The sequence below is a fragment of the Berkeleyomyces rouxiae genome (assembly GCF_048999995.1).
Source record: "Berkeleyomyces rouxiae strain 22BRR77 chromosome Unknown BrBRR77_ptg000008l, whole genome shotgun sequence".
NCBI lineage: Eukaryota > Fungi > Ascomycota > Sordariomycetes > Microascales > Ceratocystidaceae > Berkeleyomyces > Berkeleyomyces rouxiae.
In genome coordinates, this window is record NW_027396498.1 from 371,186 (window position 1) to 387,438 (window position 16,253).

The following is a 16,253-nucleotide window of genomic DNA, read 5'->3' on the forward strand; positions in this document are numbered from 1 at the left end:
TGGGTCCACTTTCGGGTTAGGGTTTGTGGACCCACTTTTAGTCGACCAGGGTGCGACCCACTTTTTGTGTCACATGGGTCGGGACCCACTTTTATGTTCAGGGGGTATGGACCCATTTTTATTGTACAGGGGTCATAGGGCTGGTTGCCCTGGTGGGGCGCACACAACTGGATTCTCAAACGCCTATAAAGCATGGCCAGTTCCCCCACCTTTAGTTTAGATTTTCTTCTTCCTTTTCTTTCTTTTCTTCCCTATGTTAAAGATAATAAACAGCATTTGGTCATAACTATGAGATTCTCTCATACTTAGTGAAACCCGTCACATATTATCTTTAACATCTTCTTGAGTTTTCTCACGATCCCCTGGAGTTACGGGATCCGTTCAAGAAGTTTTACACACAGTTTTCATCCCTCTATTTGGATATGTTCCTATCCCTGTTCTACCTGTTTGTTTTTATCCTATTTGGGCAAGTGCAATCTTATGCCATGTCGAGCCCTAGGACCCCCAGTTTTCCGCCTTTCCTCCCCGCCACGTTGCCACCCCAGGTCGCCACCATGCCCCAGCAGACCGAAGTCAACCCGCAGCCTGATGTCACTACGTTCCAGTTGTTACAGTCAGTCCATCAGCTGTTATCGAGCCAACAATGTTCCCCCTCTCCCGCACACAATATCTCATGGCCCCAGTGGGATGGTCAGCCCTCTTCGTTCAAGCGTTTCTTCAATCAACTGAAGCTTAGAGCCCGGATCAGCCATCGCCACCGCCTCACTCCCAGCGAAATATGTTTCGAAATCTTTATGAGTATTCCCCAAAGCCAGCAGCCACGTTTGGATCTTTGGCTCGATCAAGGGGAAGCTCACGACTGGGACTGGGAGAAGCTTTTAGAACACATCAACGACCAGTTCACCGACAAGCAAGCTGTGATGAAGGCAGGTCAGAAGTTGATGACCATGAGAATGGGAGAAGCGCAGACTTTCAACGCGTTTCTGCAAGACTACGAATATTCGCTGAGCGCCTGTGGAGGTTGGCATTGGCCCGACAGATGCAAGATCCTATTCATAGATGCGGCCCTCAACGACACATTACAGTACCACCTCACTCCGAAGAAGTTACCCGACGACGATTACAACAAGTGGGTGACGAAAGTACGAACTATAGCTGGAAGAGTCGAGTGCTTGCCGCAATACGAAGCAAGATATAGAGATGGATCTAGCAGCACGTGGTATATGCAACAGCCAGTCGACCAAGAGGAGTTCCCGATCCCTGAAGCCGCGGAAGAATCGACAGACGAAGAAGACACCGAAGACGGACCCGAAGTACAGGTCCGGAAAGTACAGTTCCAGCAGAAGTCAGAAGTAGCAGCGTTGATCTCCCAGTTGGAGACCGCTGCCAAGATTATAGAAAAGAAGAGCCAGCAGAAGTTTGCTGAACCCCCGAAGCCACGAGCGCCATGGAGAGCGCAATCTGATATCGAAAAGGCACGACTACGACAAGCCTGTTTCCGTTGTTTAGAGCAGGGCCATCGTTCGTTTAGGTGCCCGAAGTTTCGCCCAGCAGAATCGCCCGCAGAAGTACATGCAACGACAACACCGGAGAACCACGGTACGGACAAGAAGGGTACCAGGAGAGAGTCCGCCACGAAGGACCGGCATGAACCTATTTCGTCACGGAAGACAAAGATTACGGATGCCCCCAAACAAGCGATTTCCCAAATGCATTCGTCCCCGTTCCTGATCGAAGCCTTCATTGATAACTCCTTCTACTGTGACGCCTTATTCGATAGCGGGTGCCTAGTGACGTCAGCCTTCAACGAATCGTTGGTGAAAAAGAAAGGCTTGCAACGGATGCCGATAACGAAGCGTGAGCTACGGTTAGCCGAGAATGACGACAAGAAGAGATGGATTTCGGAAATTGCCTTTTGTGAGCTCGACATCGACGGACGCAAAGAAACAGTCTATGGTTACGTTATCCCCAATCTAGCTTACGACATGATTTTGGGAAAGCCATGGATGGAGCGCAACGATGTCGTTTATTTGGCCAAGGAACGAGTTATTCGTCTAGGTTCCGGAGCTGACGCCCTTATGGTTCGAGAGAAAGGTTGGCTCGACGCGCATGTTCCAGGCGCAAAGGCAAACATGGTTATGGCATCTGTTTTCGCCGCTGAGATTCGGCATAGCAAGAAGAAAAACGAAGAGATCCAGGTTTTCGCCGCCACGATTCACGACATCAACAAGGCTCTTGAAGTCAAGCGTCGCATGACCCTAGGAGAGATTACCGAGCAGCTTCCCGAAGAACTGAAGCACCTCGGCCACGTGTTCTTAGACGACGAGAAAAGAGACTTACCTCCCAACCGCCCCGGTATCGACCACGCTATCAAGTTAACCAAGGACAACAACGGCAAAGAGAAAGAAGTCCCGTGGGGCCCGCTGTACGGTATGTCTCGAGATGAACTCTTGGTCCTGCGTAAAACACTTTCGGATCACTTGGACAAGAATTGGATCCGAGCCAGCAGTTCGCCCGGTGGTGCGCCAGTCCTGTTTGTACGGAAGCCCGGGGGTGGCCTACGATTCTGCGTCGACTACCGTGGTATCAACGCCATCACGGAGAAAGACCGCTACCCCCTGCCCCTCATTAGCGAGACGCTGCGTTCGTTAGCCAAGGCCCGTTACTTCACCAAGGTTGACGTGCGCGCTGCGTTTCACAAGATTCGTGTTAAAGAGGGCGATGAATGGAAGACGGCTTTCCGGACAAGATTTGGCCTTTACGAGTGGCTTGTTACGCCTTTTGGACTTACTGGAGCACCGGCGACCTTCCAAAGATATATCAACAGCACCCTGCGCGAACATTTGGACGATTTCTGTTCCGCCTACCTCGACGATGTGTTGATTTATACCGATGGTAGTCGCAAGGAGCACATGGAAAAGGTCGAGCTCGTGCTGAAGAAGTTGGGAGATGCGGGTCTGTGTTTGGACCTTAACAAGTGCGAGTTCGCAGTTACGGAAACGAAGTATTTGGGTTTCATCATTCAGGCCGGCCAAGGAGTCAAGGTTGACCCAGCGAAGGTCGCGGCTATACGAGAGTGGGTTCCGCCAACCAACGTCAAAGGGGTCCGCAGTTTTATCGGATTCGCCAATTTTTATCGCCAGTTCATCGACTCGTTTAGCGAAGTGGCGGCCCCTTTGGTCAGTTTAACGAAGAAGGGTGTCCCGTGGAAGTGGGGCAAGACAGAAGATCAAGCCTTTGAGAAGCTGAAGAACGACTTCATGAGAGCCCCCGTGCTAGCAATGTGGGATGAAGACCGAACGACGGTGGTGGAGTGCGACTGCTCAGGTTGGGCACTTGGAGGCACTCTATCCCAGGTCGATGATGACGGCAAGTTACGCCCGGTTGCGTTTTTCTCAAAGAAGCTGAGCCCCGCCGAAGTCAACTACGAGATCCATGATAAAGAGTTGTTAGCTGTCATCAAGTGTCTTGAAGAATGGAGAGGTGAACTAAAGAGTCTTGGAGCCCCGTTTAAGATTCTTACCGACCACAGGAATCTTAAATATTTTATGACAACGCGCAAGCTATCGGAGAGACAGGTTCGGTGGTCACAGACCCTTTCAGAGTATGATTTCCAACTGGAGTTTCGAGCAGGAATAAAGAACGGTAAACCGGATGCACTGAGTCGACGAGAGCAGGACACCCCCCAGGGCGAGGATGATGAGCGACTCAAATCTCGAATCATGAAGCTAGTCAAGGATCACTGGCTTCCCGAAGCAACGGCAGTAGCTCTGTCCCCGGCGGAGATCGTTCAGAGAACCGACATTGTCCCCCACGGAGATCAGATATTTTCGCAGCAAGATTTACAGCGCCTGTGGGACGAAGCCAAGACGAAGGACAGCGATTTCCACGAGATGTACAAGGCCCTAGCGGCCGCAGAGAGAAGTTTTCCCCCGACACTGACCAATAAGGTAGCTATATCCATAGCCGAATGTGAATTCGACAACCGAGGCGCCCTTGTATATCGACAGAAGCTTTTTATACCAGACTGGGAGCCCCTACGGACAGCGTTGATTCAGAGTACACATGATTCACACGTTACTGGCCACCCGGGACGAGACGGCACGCTTGCCATTCTATCACGCGACTTCTTCTGGCCCGGTATTTCGAGAGATGTACGTCGCTTCTGTGCGAACTGCGACGTGTGCGGAAGATCCAAAGTTTGGCGAGAACGGAAGAAAGGACTACTGCGACCACTGCCGATACCGGAAAGACCACATTCAGAGCTGGGAATCGATTTCATGACTGAACTGCCGGCACGGAAGCCCGGCGACCCGAGATACCTGATGGTGATTGTCGACAGATTGACAGGAGCTGTGACCCTTGAAGCGATGACAACAATGACCGCGACACATTGCGCCGAGAGATTCTTGCAATGTCACTGGAAGTATCACGGCTTCCCACACGCCCTCACGTCAGACAGAGGAACCAACTGGACAAGCGAATTTTGGAGCAGCCTATGTCGTTTAACCAGCATCGAGAGAAGACTATCCACGGGATTCCATCCCCAGACAGACGGAGCCACGGAACGGATGAACCAGGAAGTGTTGGCGTACATGAGAGCGTTCGTTACCTATTCCCAGTACGACTGGCCGGAACTGTTGCCTGCCGCAATGTTAGCCATCAACAACCGCAATACGTCCATGGGGGTGAGCCCGTTTTTCCTCACCCACGGCTACCATGTGGACACGATCGAGCAAGTCCAACCGGAAGAGTCGCCGAAGACACTGGAACAGCAAGACGCCGAGAGATTCGTTGAGAGATTCCGTGAAGGCTGGGAGTTGGCACAAGCCGCCATGGCGTCACGACAGCAAGAAATGGAGAATCAGGCCAACAAGTCACGCAGCAGCCAAGAGCGTTTCGAAGTAGGCGACCTAGTGTGGCTCAAGCTATGTTAGGGTCTGGGAGACCCGGGTCAAGGCTTTGCCTGATTGTCCGAGTCGAAGCCGGTGTGGCTTGAGCAACGGTGGTTCGAGTGTCGGTGGTCCGAGTCCGCAAAGGCCCGACTACTGACGGTCCGAATACAAGTGGCCCAACCGGCCTTGATCCAAACGCCCGATGACTCACCACGTTTGGGTCAATCAGGTAGGCCTCAGTTGTTCTACCCAGGCAGTATAAAGAGCTGCTGCTCTCTCCTAGTTTTAGTTAGTTCTTTCTTCTTCTCTCCATCGCAATATATCTGTTTCTGCCCTTCTACGTCCTTTTACGACTTGGCCCCTTACATCATATTGCGATCTTCTTTTTCGCTACAGCCCTACAGTTCTACAGTTCTACAGTTCTTTACAGCCACAGGTACAGATACAGCTTTTACAGATTGCATTGCCCCTACAGTTCTCAACAGTCTTATCGTTTATTTTCCCCAAACCCGTTATCAATCTTCATCACACATTATTTTTTACTGTTACACAAACTCTCAACATGAGTGGCCGCACCACCGACGACATGCGGGCCGCTTACGCAAGCTCCCCTGTCCCCAGTGTCGACAGCACTGAGGACAAATATGCTCAACGGTTCGCCAAGCTGGAGAGCAAGTTTGCCAAGATGCTGGCTATGCTGGAGAACCAGAGCGAAGCCGCCCAGCAGGCAGCCGCCCAAACCCAAGCCTCCCAAGCAGCGCTTGCTACCGCCACCGCTGCTGCTGCCGCCGCCGCCTCAGCGGCTGGTAACGAGAATGGTCGCGCAAAACTGCGCTACAAGATTCCCTCGCTGAGTTCCACCGAGCCCGAGGAATTTGACGCCTGGTTCGACCAGGTCCTGGAAATATGGCACTGCGAGCGTGGCCATGTGGCCGACCGAGACTTCATCGTCTCGATCTATGCCCAGGCCGAGGGTTTGGCCCGCAGCCGCATGCGGTCAATCAAGACCCGACTAACAGACGACGGCCCCGTTTCCTGCGACCGGTTCCTTCAAGAGCTGCAGGGAGCGTTTGAGGACAAAGTTGCCGTAGATAAGGCACAAGACCAGCTCTCACGGTTAAAGCAGAGAGGCAGAAGGATCGAGGTCCATCTGCAGGAGTTTGAGGACCTACTGACCCGCGCCAAAGCTCTGGACGCGGCGGACTCACAGAAGATTAGGTGGCTGAAGGACAGCCTCGACACGCCCATTCGGGAATACGTGGCGAACTCGTTCCCTCCCCGGGTCTTCTCAGAGTACTTAGACCGGGTCGTGTTAGCTGCCGAGGAACTGCGGCAGCGTAAGCTCGATGCCGAGTCGACTTCTGGCCGCCGCTCCGGTTATTACCCGTCCGCCCCCGCTGCCCACCGCCATCCCGACGCCATGGACTGGGAACGAACCCGTCGCGTTGCCCCCCAGCCTACTCGTGCGCCTGCTGCCCGCCGCACTGCCCGCTGGGCGAGTGAAGAGGAACGAGAGAGACGTCGTCGCGCTGGCCTCTGCATCCGCTGTGGCGCCTCAGGTCACTTTGTACGGGAATGCCCCTACGATGTGCCTCCCAACCGGAACGCGCCTCCTGCCCGTGTCCGCGGTGTACACGTGCCCACGCCGCCGCAGCTAGACGATGACCTGGATGCCGATTTCGGTGTCGTACAGTTGCCCACTGCTCAGTCGGAAAACTGAGACCCTCCGGTGACAGTCGCCCCCGGAGGGGTAAGAACAAGAAGGGAACGTCCCCTTTGCTTGTGAGAGGCTCCTTATCTGTTGACGTTGTAATCAACGGCTCTCACAACTCAGTAGCTTTAGTCGACACCGGAAATACAGTCTCCTTGATCATATCCCAGGCCCTCGTGAAACGATTGAAACTACCTTGTTCTGCGCTGCAAACTTCCCTTTCCCTAAAACCTTGTGACGGGTTGTCTAAGTACGGAGAAAACTCATAGTTAGGTCCAATGCTGTTTATTATCTTTAACATAGGGAAGAAAAGAAAGAAAAGGAAGAAGAAAATCCAAACTAAAGATGGGGGAACTGGCTCTGCTTTATAGGCGTTCGACAATCCAGTTGTGTGCGCCCCACCAGGGCAACCAGCCCTATGACCCCTGTACAATAAAAGTGGAGCAACACCCGTGCACATAAAAGTGGGTCCCGACCCCTGTGACACAAAAAGTGGGTCGCACCCTGGTCGACTAAAAGTGGGTCCACAAACCCTAACCCGAAAGTGGACCCAACTTCAAATCACACAAAAAGTGGGTCAACATGGATCAGCCCAAAGATGATCCAACATCGGGTCCACGACCCGTAACATTACCCCCCTCCTCTCATCCGTGTGCGGGGGCCTGTCATAGCGCCAGTCTGTGGCTCTCCAACGTCATCCTCATCTCCAAACTCGGCTTCGAAAGTCTCCAGTGCTTCCGTCTCCTCAAAGTCGGCTCGCGGTCTCCAGTCTGGCTCTGCATACCCTGCCCATTTGACAAGTACCTCTCTGCGGTAGCCTCTTCCTACGCGTCTCCGGCGGCTTCTCAAGATTCGCTCGACCAAGTATTCAGGCTCTCCATATTCGTTCTCTTCGAGCGCGGGGGGTTGCGTGTCGTCGGTCTTTTGGGAGGGGAGTGGATTCCCGGCTGCTCTCTTGATCAGGTCGACATGGAACTTCGGGTAGATATTCGTAGGCACATCAAGCTCGACAACGTGGGGAGATACGACTTTCGTCACTCGGTATTTGGCGTTGACCCACGACATTTTCTTGGAAATCTGGGGTGTCGAAATGTTCTTTAGCTTGAGCCACACTAGGTCGCCTACTTCGAAACGTTCTTGGCTGCTGCGTGACTTGTTGGCCTGATTCTCCATTTCTTGCTGTCGTGACGCCATGGCGGCTTGTGCCAACTCCCAGCCTTCACGGAATCTCTCAATGAATCTCTCGGCGTCTTGCTGTTCCAGTGTCTTCGGCGACTCTTCCGGTTGGACTTGCTCGATCGTGTCCACATGGTAGCCGTGGGTGAGGAAAAACGGGCTCACCCCCATGGACGTATTGCGGTTGTTGATGGCTAACATTGCGGCAGGCAACAGTTCCGGCCAGTCGTACTGGGAATAGGTAACGAACGCTCTCATGTACGCCAACACTTCCTGGTTCATCCGTTCCGTGGCTCCGTCTGTCTGGGGATGGAATCCCGTGGATAGTCTTCTCTCGATGCTGGTTAAACGACATAGGCTGCTCCAAAATTCGCTCGTCCAGTTGGTTCCTCTGTCTGACGTGAGGGCGTGTGGGAAGCCGTGATACTTCCAGTGACATTGCAAGAATCTCTCGGCGCAATGTGTCGCGGTCATTGTTGTCATCGCTTCAAGGGTCACAGCTCCTGTCAATCTGTCGACAATCACCATCAGGTATCTCGGGTCGCCGGGCTTCCGTGCCGGCAGTTCAGTCATGAAATCGATTCCCAGCTCTGAATGTGGTCTTTCCGGTATCGGCAGTGGTCGCAGTAGTCCTTTCTTCCGTTCTCGCCAAACTTTGGATCTTCCGCACACGTCGCAGTTCGCACAGAAGCGACGTACATCTCTCGAAATACCGGGCCAGAAGAAGTCGCGTGATAGAATGGCAAGCGTGCCGTCTCGTCCCGGGTGGCCAGTAACGTGTGAATCATGTGTACTCTGAATCAACCCTGTCCGTAGGGGCTCCCAGTCTGGTATAAAAAGCTTCTGTCGATATACAAGGGCGCCTCGGTTGTCGAATTCACATTCGGCTATGGATATAGCCACCTTCTTGGTCAGTGTCGGGGGAAAACTTCTCTCTGCGGTCGCTAGAGCCTTGTACATTTCGTGGAAATCGCTGTCCTTCGTCTTTGCTTCGTCCCACAGGCGCTGTAAATCTTGCTGCGAAAATATCTGGTCTCCGTGGGGGACAATGTCGGTTCTCTGAACGATCTCCGCCGGGGACAGAGCTACTGTCGTTGCTTCGGGAAGCCAGTGATCCTTGACTAGCTTCATGATTCGAGATTTGAGTCGCTCATCATCCTCGCCCTGGGGGGTGTCCTGCTCTCGTCGACTCAACGCATCGGGCTTTCCGTTCTTGACTCCTGCTCGAAACTCCAGTTGGAAATCATACTCTGAAAGTGTCTGTGACCACCGAACCTGTCTCTCCGATAGCTTGCGCGTTGTCATGAAATATTGAAGATTCCTGTGGTCGGTAAGAATCTTAAACGGGGCTCCAAGACTCTTTAGTTCGCCTCTCCATTCTTCAAGACACTTTATGACAGCCAACAACTCTTTATCATGGATCTCGTAGTTGACTTCGGCGGGGCTCAGCTTCTTTGAGAAAAATGCAACGGGGCGGAGGCTTCCAGTCTCGTCGACCTGCGACAGCGTACCTCCCAGTGCCCATCCTGAGCAGTCGCACTCTACTATTGTAGGCCGTTCTTCATCCCACATTGCTAGCACGGGGGCTCTCATGAAGTCGTTCTTCAGCTTCTCAAAGGCTTGATCTTCTGTCTTGCTCCACTTCCACGGCTCTTCTTTCTTCGTAAGTCGAACTAGCGGCGCTGCAACTTCGCTGAATAACGGGATAAATTGGCGGTAAAAATTCGCAAAGCCAAGAAAACTGCGGACGCTTTTCACATTCGTCGGAGGCTGCCACTCGCGGATTGCAGCCACTTTAGCGGGATCAACTTTTATCCCCTCTCCGGCCTGGATGATAAAGCCCAGGTACTTCGTCTCGGTCACTGCAAACTCGCACTTGTTCAGGTCTAAACGTAGACCAGCATCGCCCAATCTCTCCAACACAAGGTTCACTTTTCTCATGTGGTCCTTGTGACTTCCGTCGGTGTAAATTAGTACATCGTCAAGGTACGCGGAACAAAAGTCGTCCAAATAGTCGCGGAGCGTGCTGTTGATGTATCGTTGAAACGTGGCGGGTGCTCCGGATAGTCCAAAGGGCGTAACTAGCCACTCGTATAGGCCGAACCTGGTCCGGAAAGCGGTTTTCCATTCGTCGCCTTCTGTGATTCGTATCTTGTGAAACGCGGCGCGGACATCGACCTTGGTAAAATAGCGTGCCTTGGCTAGCGCTCTCAGAGTTTCACTGATTAGCGGCAGCGGGTAACGATCTTTCTCGGTTATGTCGTTCAGTGCTCGATAGTCCACGCAGAATCGCAGACCGCCTCCGGGTTTCCGAACAAACAGGACAGGGGCGCCTCCGGGGGAGCTGCTAGCGCGAATCCATCCCTTTTTTTTTTTTTTTTTATTCATTACTCGCATGGAACCTGACAGGGTTATGGCGAGGTGTATATTAATACTATACACGAATCAAGGTTTAACGGAATCTCAAACAAGCTAGCTACTACACATAATATACTCCAATCCCCTGGCAGGGAGGCAGTTACATCTAAGATCCCACAAATATAATCCCCAAGTTATGACAGAAAGGAAATACATGAATCGCTTTTGGTATGAATTTCCAACGAGCAGCACTAACCCCAAGTGCCCCAGTTAAGGTTGACTGCTCGTAGAAAATTGGCGTCACTGGTAGGAATCGAACCTACGACTTCTCGGTAGCCAACCGAAAAGCCTTGCCAGGTGCTATACCACTGCACCACAGCGACGAATCCATCCCTTGTCTAAGTGGTCTGCGAGCGTCTTGCGCAGAACCAATAATTCATCTCTCGACATGTTGTACAGGGGGCCCCATGGGACCTCTTTGTCTCGTCCTTGTTCGTCTTTCTTCATCTTTATAGCGTGGTCGATGCCTGGTCGGTTGGGCGGTAAATCTCCTTCGCCATCGTCTAGGAAAATCGGTGCTAAATGCTTGAGTTCCTGCGGGAGTCTCTCGGAAATCTGTTCTCTTGTGAGGCGGGCTTTCACTTCGAGGGCCTTGTTGATGTCTTGAATGGAGGCCGAAAACACTTGTAGCTTCTGTTTGCTCTTCCTTCCTCGTCGAATCTCTGCGGCAAAAACTGCTGCCATCACCATGCTTGCTTTGGGGGCGCCAGCGTGCGCTTCACGCCAGCCTTTCTCTCGGACAATAAGTCGGTCTCCTTGATCCTTGAAGGTAATCATTCGCTCTTTCGCGGAGTACACGACGTCGTTCTTCTCCATCCAGGGCTTTCCCAGGATCATGTCGTAGGCTAAATTCGGTATCACGTAACCGTAGACTCTCTCTTTGCGACCGTCGATATCAATGTCGCACACTGCAATTTCTGAAATCCATCTCTTCTTCGTGTCGTTTTCTGCAAGTAGTAGCTCTCTTCTCTTCACGGGGATACGCTGGAGACCCCGTCGCTTGACTAAACCTTCGTCAAATGCTGATGTTACCAAGCATCCAGTGTCGAGCAGTGCGTCACAATAAAAGAAGTTGTTGACGAAAGTCTCGATCAAAAACGGTGTGGAATGCATGTGGTTGACTGCATCAGCATGGACGATGTTGGTGCCGGTTCTCTTCTTGCGTCTTCTCTTCTTTAAACTCAGGGGCCGAAATTCGTCTGGGTCTACTCTTGTGTCCGCATCGTGTGGAACACTCTCGATAATCTCGTCCATCGGCTCTGAAACTTCTGGAATCGTTGTATGGTTCACTCTCGCTGGTCGACGACTCGGGGCAAACTTCGGGCAGTCAAGAGACCGGTGGCCCGTGGCAAGGCAACGGAAACAGGCGTTGCCAGACTTTGCTTTCTCTTTTTCATCTGCAGATCTCCAAGGTGCACGGGGTTTGACGGGACGGGTGCGTTGGCATTCATTGCTCGGGAGCGGCGTGTGGAAGGCGTTGACACTCATTGTCACGTGTTCTTCATCATTGTCGGGGTGCGGTTGCTGGTCCACGACGCTCGGGGTTACAACTTTGGCGGACATTGTTTCTGCTTTCCTCTGGCTGTACCACGTCAAAGTCTTCGACGGGTCCTTGGAACTATATCCTGATAGCGCTTCCACTCGTCCCGCTACTCTCTTTACTTTCTCAACCCATCTTGGGTAGTCGTCGTTGGGGAGGTTTTTGACTGTGAGGTATACCTGAAGTGTCGAGTTTATGGCGGAGTTCAGGTGTAAAATCTTAACGCGGTCGGGCCAGTCCAAACCTCCACATAAGCCAACTTGGTTGTCATGAATAGCCATTCTTGCCATTGCCATTGCATAGGGTTATGCCTGGCACCTTACCCCGCTTCCATTTGTCACGCTAATGTTCCAAGGACGTATGATGATACGGTTATACCACTTGGTGGTCTGTGTAACCTTGAGGTGTCACTCCGGTTTATCTACTCGGGTGTGGCCGGCTTGCACACTTTAGATCATCGCTATTAGGTAACTCGATACTCTGCAGTTGATGCAGCTTATTCTGAGTTGACTGCTATTCTCGTTCCTTTTGTGTCAACAGCGTTTGAGCGTGGGGTCCACACCTGTTAGGCCGATATCGCTGTAACGCGACATATCGTTGCCTGGGTGTCTTGAGGGATTTTCAGTTCTGCTGCTGCCGTGTTGGTTTATCTCGTGAACTAACATCCGGTTCGATAGTAGCGTCTGGTAACGTTGAGTTACGTATGTCCCCACTTTCGGTTATCTGTGATTTGGTTCTAGCTTGGGAAGATCTTTGTTGTCAGAATCTACAACGCCTTAAATAGCGTTGCCTTCTACCCTGTATGATCAGGTTAGCTCTTGCTCCCCAAGCTTAACAATCACATACACCCCTTTTGCCATTCTTGTTTGTATACTAGTTATAGTATCACTTCTTCGATAGTACCTTCTTCTTTAGTACTATATCTTTAATCATCACTTGTTTCTTGATAGCCTTCATTGCATCAGTACCTTCTGTCGTCTTCGTTACCTCAGTGTTCCTGTGATTGTTTATTCCCTTCCGTGTGTTATAAGATCAATTAGTTGAGTGTGCCTCTTTACCTCAAACCGACCATACGACCTAGAGAGTTCTATCCTCTCCTCCCGGCCGTATATCCGCGCAGGCCTGACTGTCCACCTCTGGAACCTATCATTGTCCCGAGTCGTTGGCTTTCTAGAACCCTAATGGTTTCCTTGGGCCCTATCCGTAATATTGGTGCTCGAAATCTTGTAGGAAAGACACAAAACTCTGGTGACTTCCCATCTGTATAGCGCAGAGCTTCTGGCCTGCCTTCTGGATCGCGTCCTTGTCTTCAAACTGGTCGTTGATGTGCTGAAGAAAACTCTTCCAATCCCAATTGTGTATGGCGCCATCGGTGAACCATTGTTCTACTCTCGCTTGTTGCTCAGCGTGAATACTCATGAAAATGCTGAAACAAATTGCTTGGGAAGACCCGATGACGTGAGCTGCGATTTGCGCGCGGACCTTCAACTGTTTAAAATATCTGGGGAAGGACAAAAGCTTTCCATCCCACTCTGGCCACGGTGCGTTGTAGCGGTGGTTAATCATCGGTTGTGAAGGTGGTAGGGCAAGTGCAGGCGCGGGAGGAGCCGGGGCTTGTAGTTTCGCGTGGTTCTGTAGTATCATCTGGACTATTGCGAGTTGCTGAGGCGTAAATACTTCTAATCCTGGGGTATTGGTGGGCTGCTCCTGTTGGGAGTCGCGGGGTAGCCCGGACAGAACATCTTCTGTTTTGTCGTTCATCGTTAAAGTATGCTATCTCACGGCAGGCTTCTAAGAGAACATAAGGGGTAATGAAGCTTCCTCACAAGCTTCTAAGACAACAAGGGGTCATGAAGCTTCCTAACAAGCTTCTAAGACAACAAGGGGTAGTGAAGCTTCCTCACAAGCTTCTAAGACAACAAGGGGTAGTGAAGCTTCCTCACAAGCTTCTAAGATAAAAAAAATGTGATGTTAAAGATAATATGTGACGGGTTGTCTAAGTACGGAGAAAACTCATAGTTAGGTCCAATGCTGTTTATTATCTTTAACATAGGGAAGAAAAGAAAGAAAAGGAAGAAGAAAATCCAAACTAAAGATGGGGGAACTGGCTCTGCTTTATAGGCGTTCGACAATCCAGTTGTGTGCGCCCCACCAGGGCAACCAGCCCTATGACCCCTGTACAATAAAAGTGGAGCAACACCCGTTGTTACGGGTTGAGAACCCGTGGTTGGATCAGACAGAGCTGATCCAGTGCTTTCGAATGCAGGTCGTTTCACCGAATTTGGACAAGGTTTCGGATGAACTTCGGCAACTCTTCGGAGGCTTCGGAGAGCTCGGACCGGGTCGGACTTGAGGTCCGTGGGTAGGATTCGCCTAATCCGGCAGGATGCAAAAAGGTCCGAAGTGTTCCGAGGGAAACTGAGGGATTCTGACGGGATCGGAGCTAACCTCGAGTTATCGCCGAAAACTCGGACATAAGGAGCTCACGGAGGGATATTGAGCCGATCGGGAACTTGCATTTGTAAGCACAAAAATGTCTATATAGTAGACCCAAATCCGCTGTTTAGTTTAGTCTTTCTTCTTCCTTTTTCTCTCCATCAAAAGATAATAAACAGCATTCTGGTCATAACTGCAAGACTCTCTTGTACTTAGTGAACCGCTCACATATTATCTTTTGATCCTTTATTGTTTCTTAGAAGTTTGTGAGGAAACTTCATTGCCCCCTATTGTTTCTTAGAAGTTTGTGAGGAAACTTCATTGCCCCCTATTGTTTCTTAGAAGTTTGTGAGGAAACTTCATTGCCCCCTATTGTTTCTTAGAAGTTTGTGAGGAAACTTCATCACCCCCTATTGTTTCTTAGAAGTTTGTGAGGAAACTTCATCACCCTCCTACCGTGCCATACTTGACGAATGAAGTACGGCATCACATCAAGCCCCCGCAGTACAAGCCCCGTACAGCCACCCTCGCCCTCATTCTGGTCCGCATCCGAAGACAACGCGTCCCCTATACGCCGTCGAGCCAGAATGAGTAACGACAAGATGGAAGATGTTCTGGCTGGACTTGCGCTTGACCAGCCTGGCCCCTCCCGGCAACAAGCCGAGGCGCCCCCACAGCAGAGTTCAGACACCCCAGGATTGGAGGTGTTCACCCCGGAGCAACTAAGAGTGATCCAGATGTTGCTACGAAGCCAAGTCCTGTTACAGGCAACCGCCCCCCCGGCACCTGCACCTGCCCCGGTAGCCCCTACCCCGGCGCCAGTACGTACCCCGGGCCCCTTCGCCCCGATGATCGACCATCGGTACAACGCAAAATGGCCGGAGTGGGACGGAAAGACAGCGTCGTTCCCGCGATTCTTCAAACAGTTGAAGGCCCGAGCTCAGATCGAATCACAAGTCGTTGGCTCCTCCCAGGCAATTTGCCTAAGTGTTTTCATGGCCATTCCCACAGAGCAACAGGCCAGAGTTGAACAGTGGTTCACTGACGGAGCCACTCATGGTTGGGATTGGGACGCCTACCTTGGCCATATCCATGACCAATTCGAAGACAAGGAGGCTATTCAGAAGGCGGGTCAAAAGCTTTTGACCATGCAGATGGGAAACCATCAGAGTTTTATATCGTTCTTGCAGGATTTCGAGCATCAAGTTGGCCTTTGTGGAGGTTTAGATTGGCCAGACCGTGTGAAGATCATGTACCTGAATTCCGCTATCAACCAAACGTTACAGGTACACCTCACGGCAAAAAACCTCCCCAACGATGATTACCCGCGTTGGGTTGAGAAGGTGAAGACGGTGGCTGGCCGAGTGGAAGCGTTGCCAGGATACCGGTCGAAGGACACGTCCAAGACCTCGACGTGGTACGCGAAAACTAGAGGTGGAGCAAGGTTCGCCGAAGTGGTGACCCCAAGTGTCGCAAATCAGCAGACGCGAATCGACAACGACGGAGACACCATGATGACAGGTGTCAACGCCCTCCAAGGCCGCGCCTCGAACAACTATGGACAACGCCCCCGAAAATCCCGCGCCCCTTGGAGAACCCCGGCGGAGATAGAAACCGCTAGATCCAGCAACGCTTGTTTCCGCTGTCTTGCCAAGGGCCACCGATCCTTCGAATGCCCCAAGTTTGCCCCGGCCCGTGCGCCCGCAAGAGTGAACCGCACGACAATCCAACAAGCCCCCGAATCGATGGATGATGTGGCCGATGACCTTTCCGACGACGAGGAAAAAGAGTAGACTCTGGGAAAAGTCGCCCCCAGGGTCATAAGAAGAAGAGCCCCAACAATTGCGATGTTCCGCTCGATGTATTTAAAGATTTACACTCCACTCCGTTCCTAATTGAAGCATTTATTAACAATTCCTTTTACTGTGATGCTTTATTTGACAGTGGATGCCTTGTAACATCGGCGTTCAACGAGACTTTGGTGAGAAAGAAAGGGCTCCAGCGCATCCCGATAAGAAGACGGGAACTCAAGTTAGCCGAAAACGACGAAAAAAAAAGATGGATCTCAGAGATGGCG

At 51.6% G+C, this 16,253-nt stretch overlaps 5 protein-coding genes across 5 annotated transcripts; 3 read left to right on the forward strand and 2 right to left on the reverse strand.

Moving 5' to 3' along the window:
- Window positions 1-554: 554 nt before the first annotated feature.
- On the forward strand, window positions 555-4,937 carry BROUX77_006244 (uncharacterized protein; the record flags this gene model as incomplete). Its single annotated transcript, XM_073751207.1, has 1 exon — window positions 555-4,937. One exon carries the CDS (start codon window positions 555-557, stop codon window positions 4,935-4,937), a length of 4,383 nt encoding a protein of 1,460 aa, XP_073603313.1.
- Window positions 4,938-5,457: 520 nt separating this feature from the next.
- On the forward strand, window positions 5,458-6,615 carry BROUX77_006245 (uncharacterized protein; the record flags this gene model as incomplete). The annotated part of the gene is made up of 1 exon (XM_073751208.1): window positions 5,458-6,615. The coding sequence occupies one exon, from the start codon at window positions 5,458-5,460 to the stop codon at window positions 6,613-6,615; it is 1,158 nt and encodes a 385-aa protein (XP_073603314.1).
- Window positions 6,616-7,236: 621 nt separating this feature from the next.
- On the reverse strand, window positions 7,237-10,170 carry BROUX77_006246 (uncharacterized protein; the record flags this gene model as incomplete). Its single annotated transcript, XM_073751210.1, has 1 exon — window positions 7,237-10,170. The coding sequence occupies one exon, from the start codon at window positions 10,168-10,170 to the stop codon at window positions 7,237-7,239; it is 2,934 nt and encodes a 977-aa protein (XP_073603315.1).
- A 330-nt stretch (window positions 10,171-10,500) lies between these two features.
- Window positions 10,501-11,763, reverse strand: BROUX77_006247 (uncharacterized protein; the record flags this gene model as incomplete). The annotated part of the gene is made up of 1 exon (XM_073751211.1): window positions 10,501-11,763. The coding sequence occupies one exon, from the start codon at window positions 11,761-11,763 to the stop codon at window positions 10,501-10,503; it is 1,263 nt and encodes a 420-aa protein (XP_073603316.1).
- Window positions 11,764-14,649: 2,886 nt separating this feature from the next.
- BROUX77_006248 (uncharacterized protein) lies at window positions 14,650-15,969 on the forward strand (the record flags this gene model as incomplete). Its single annotated transcript, XM_073751212.1, has 1 exon — window positions 14,650-15,969. One exon carries the CDS (start codon window positions 14,650-14,652, stop codon window positions 15,967-15,969), a length of 1,320 nt encoding a protein of 439 aa, XP_073603317.1.
- Between the last annotated feature and the right edge of the window lie 284 nt (window positions 15,970-16,253).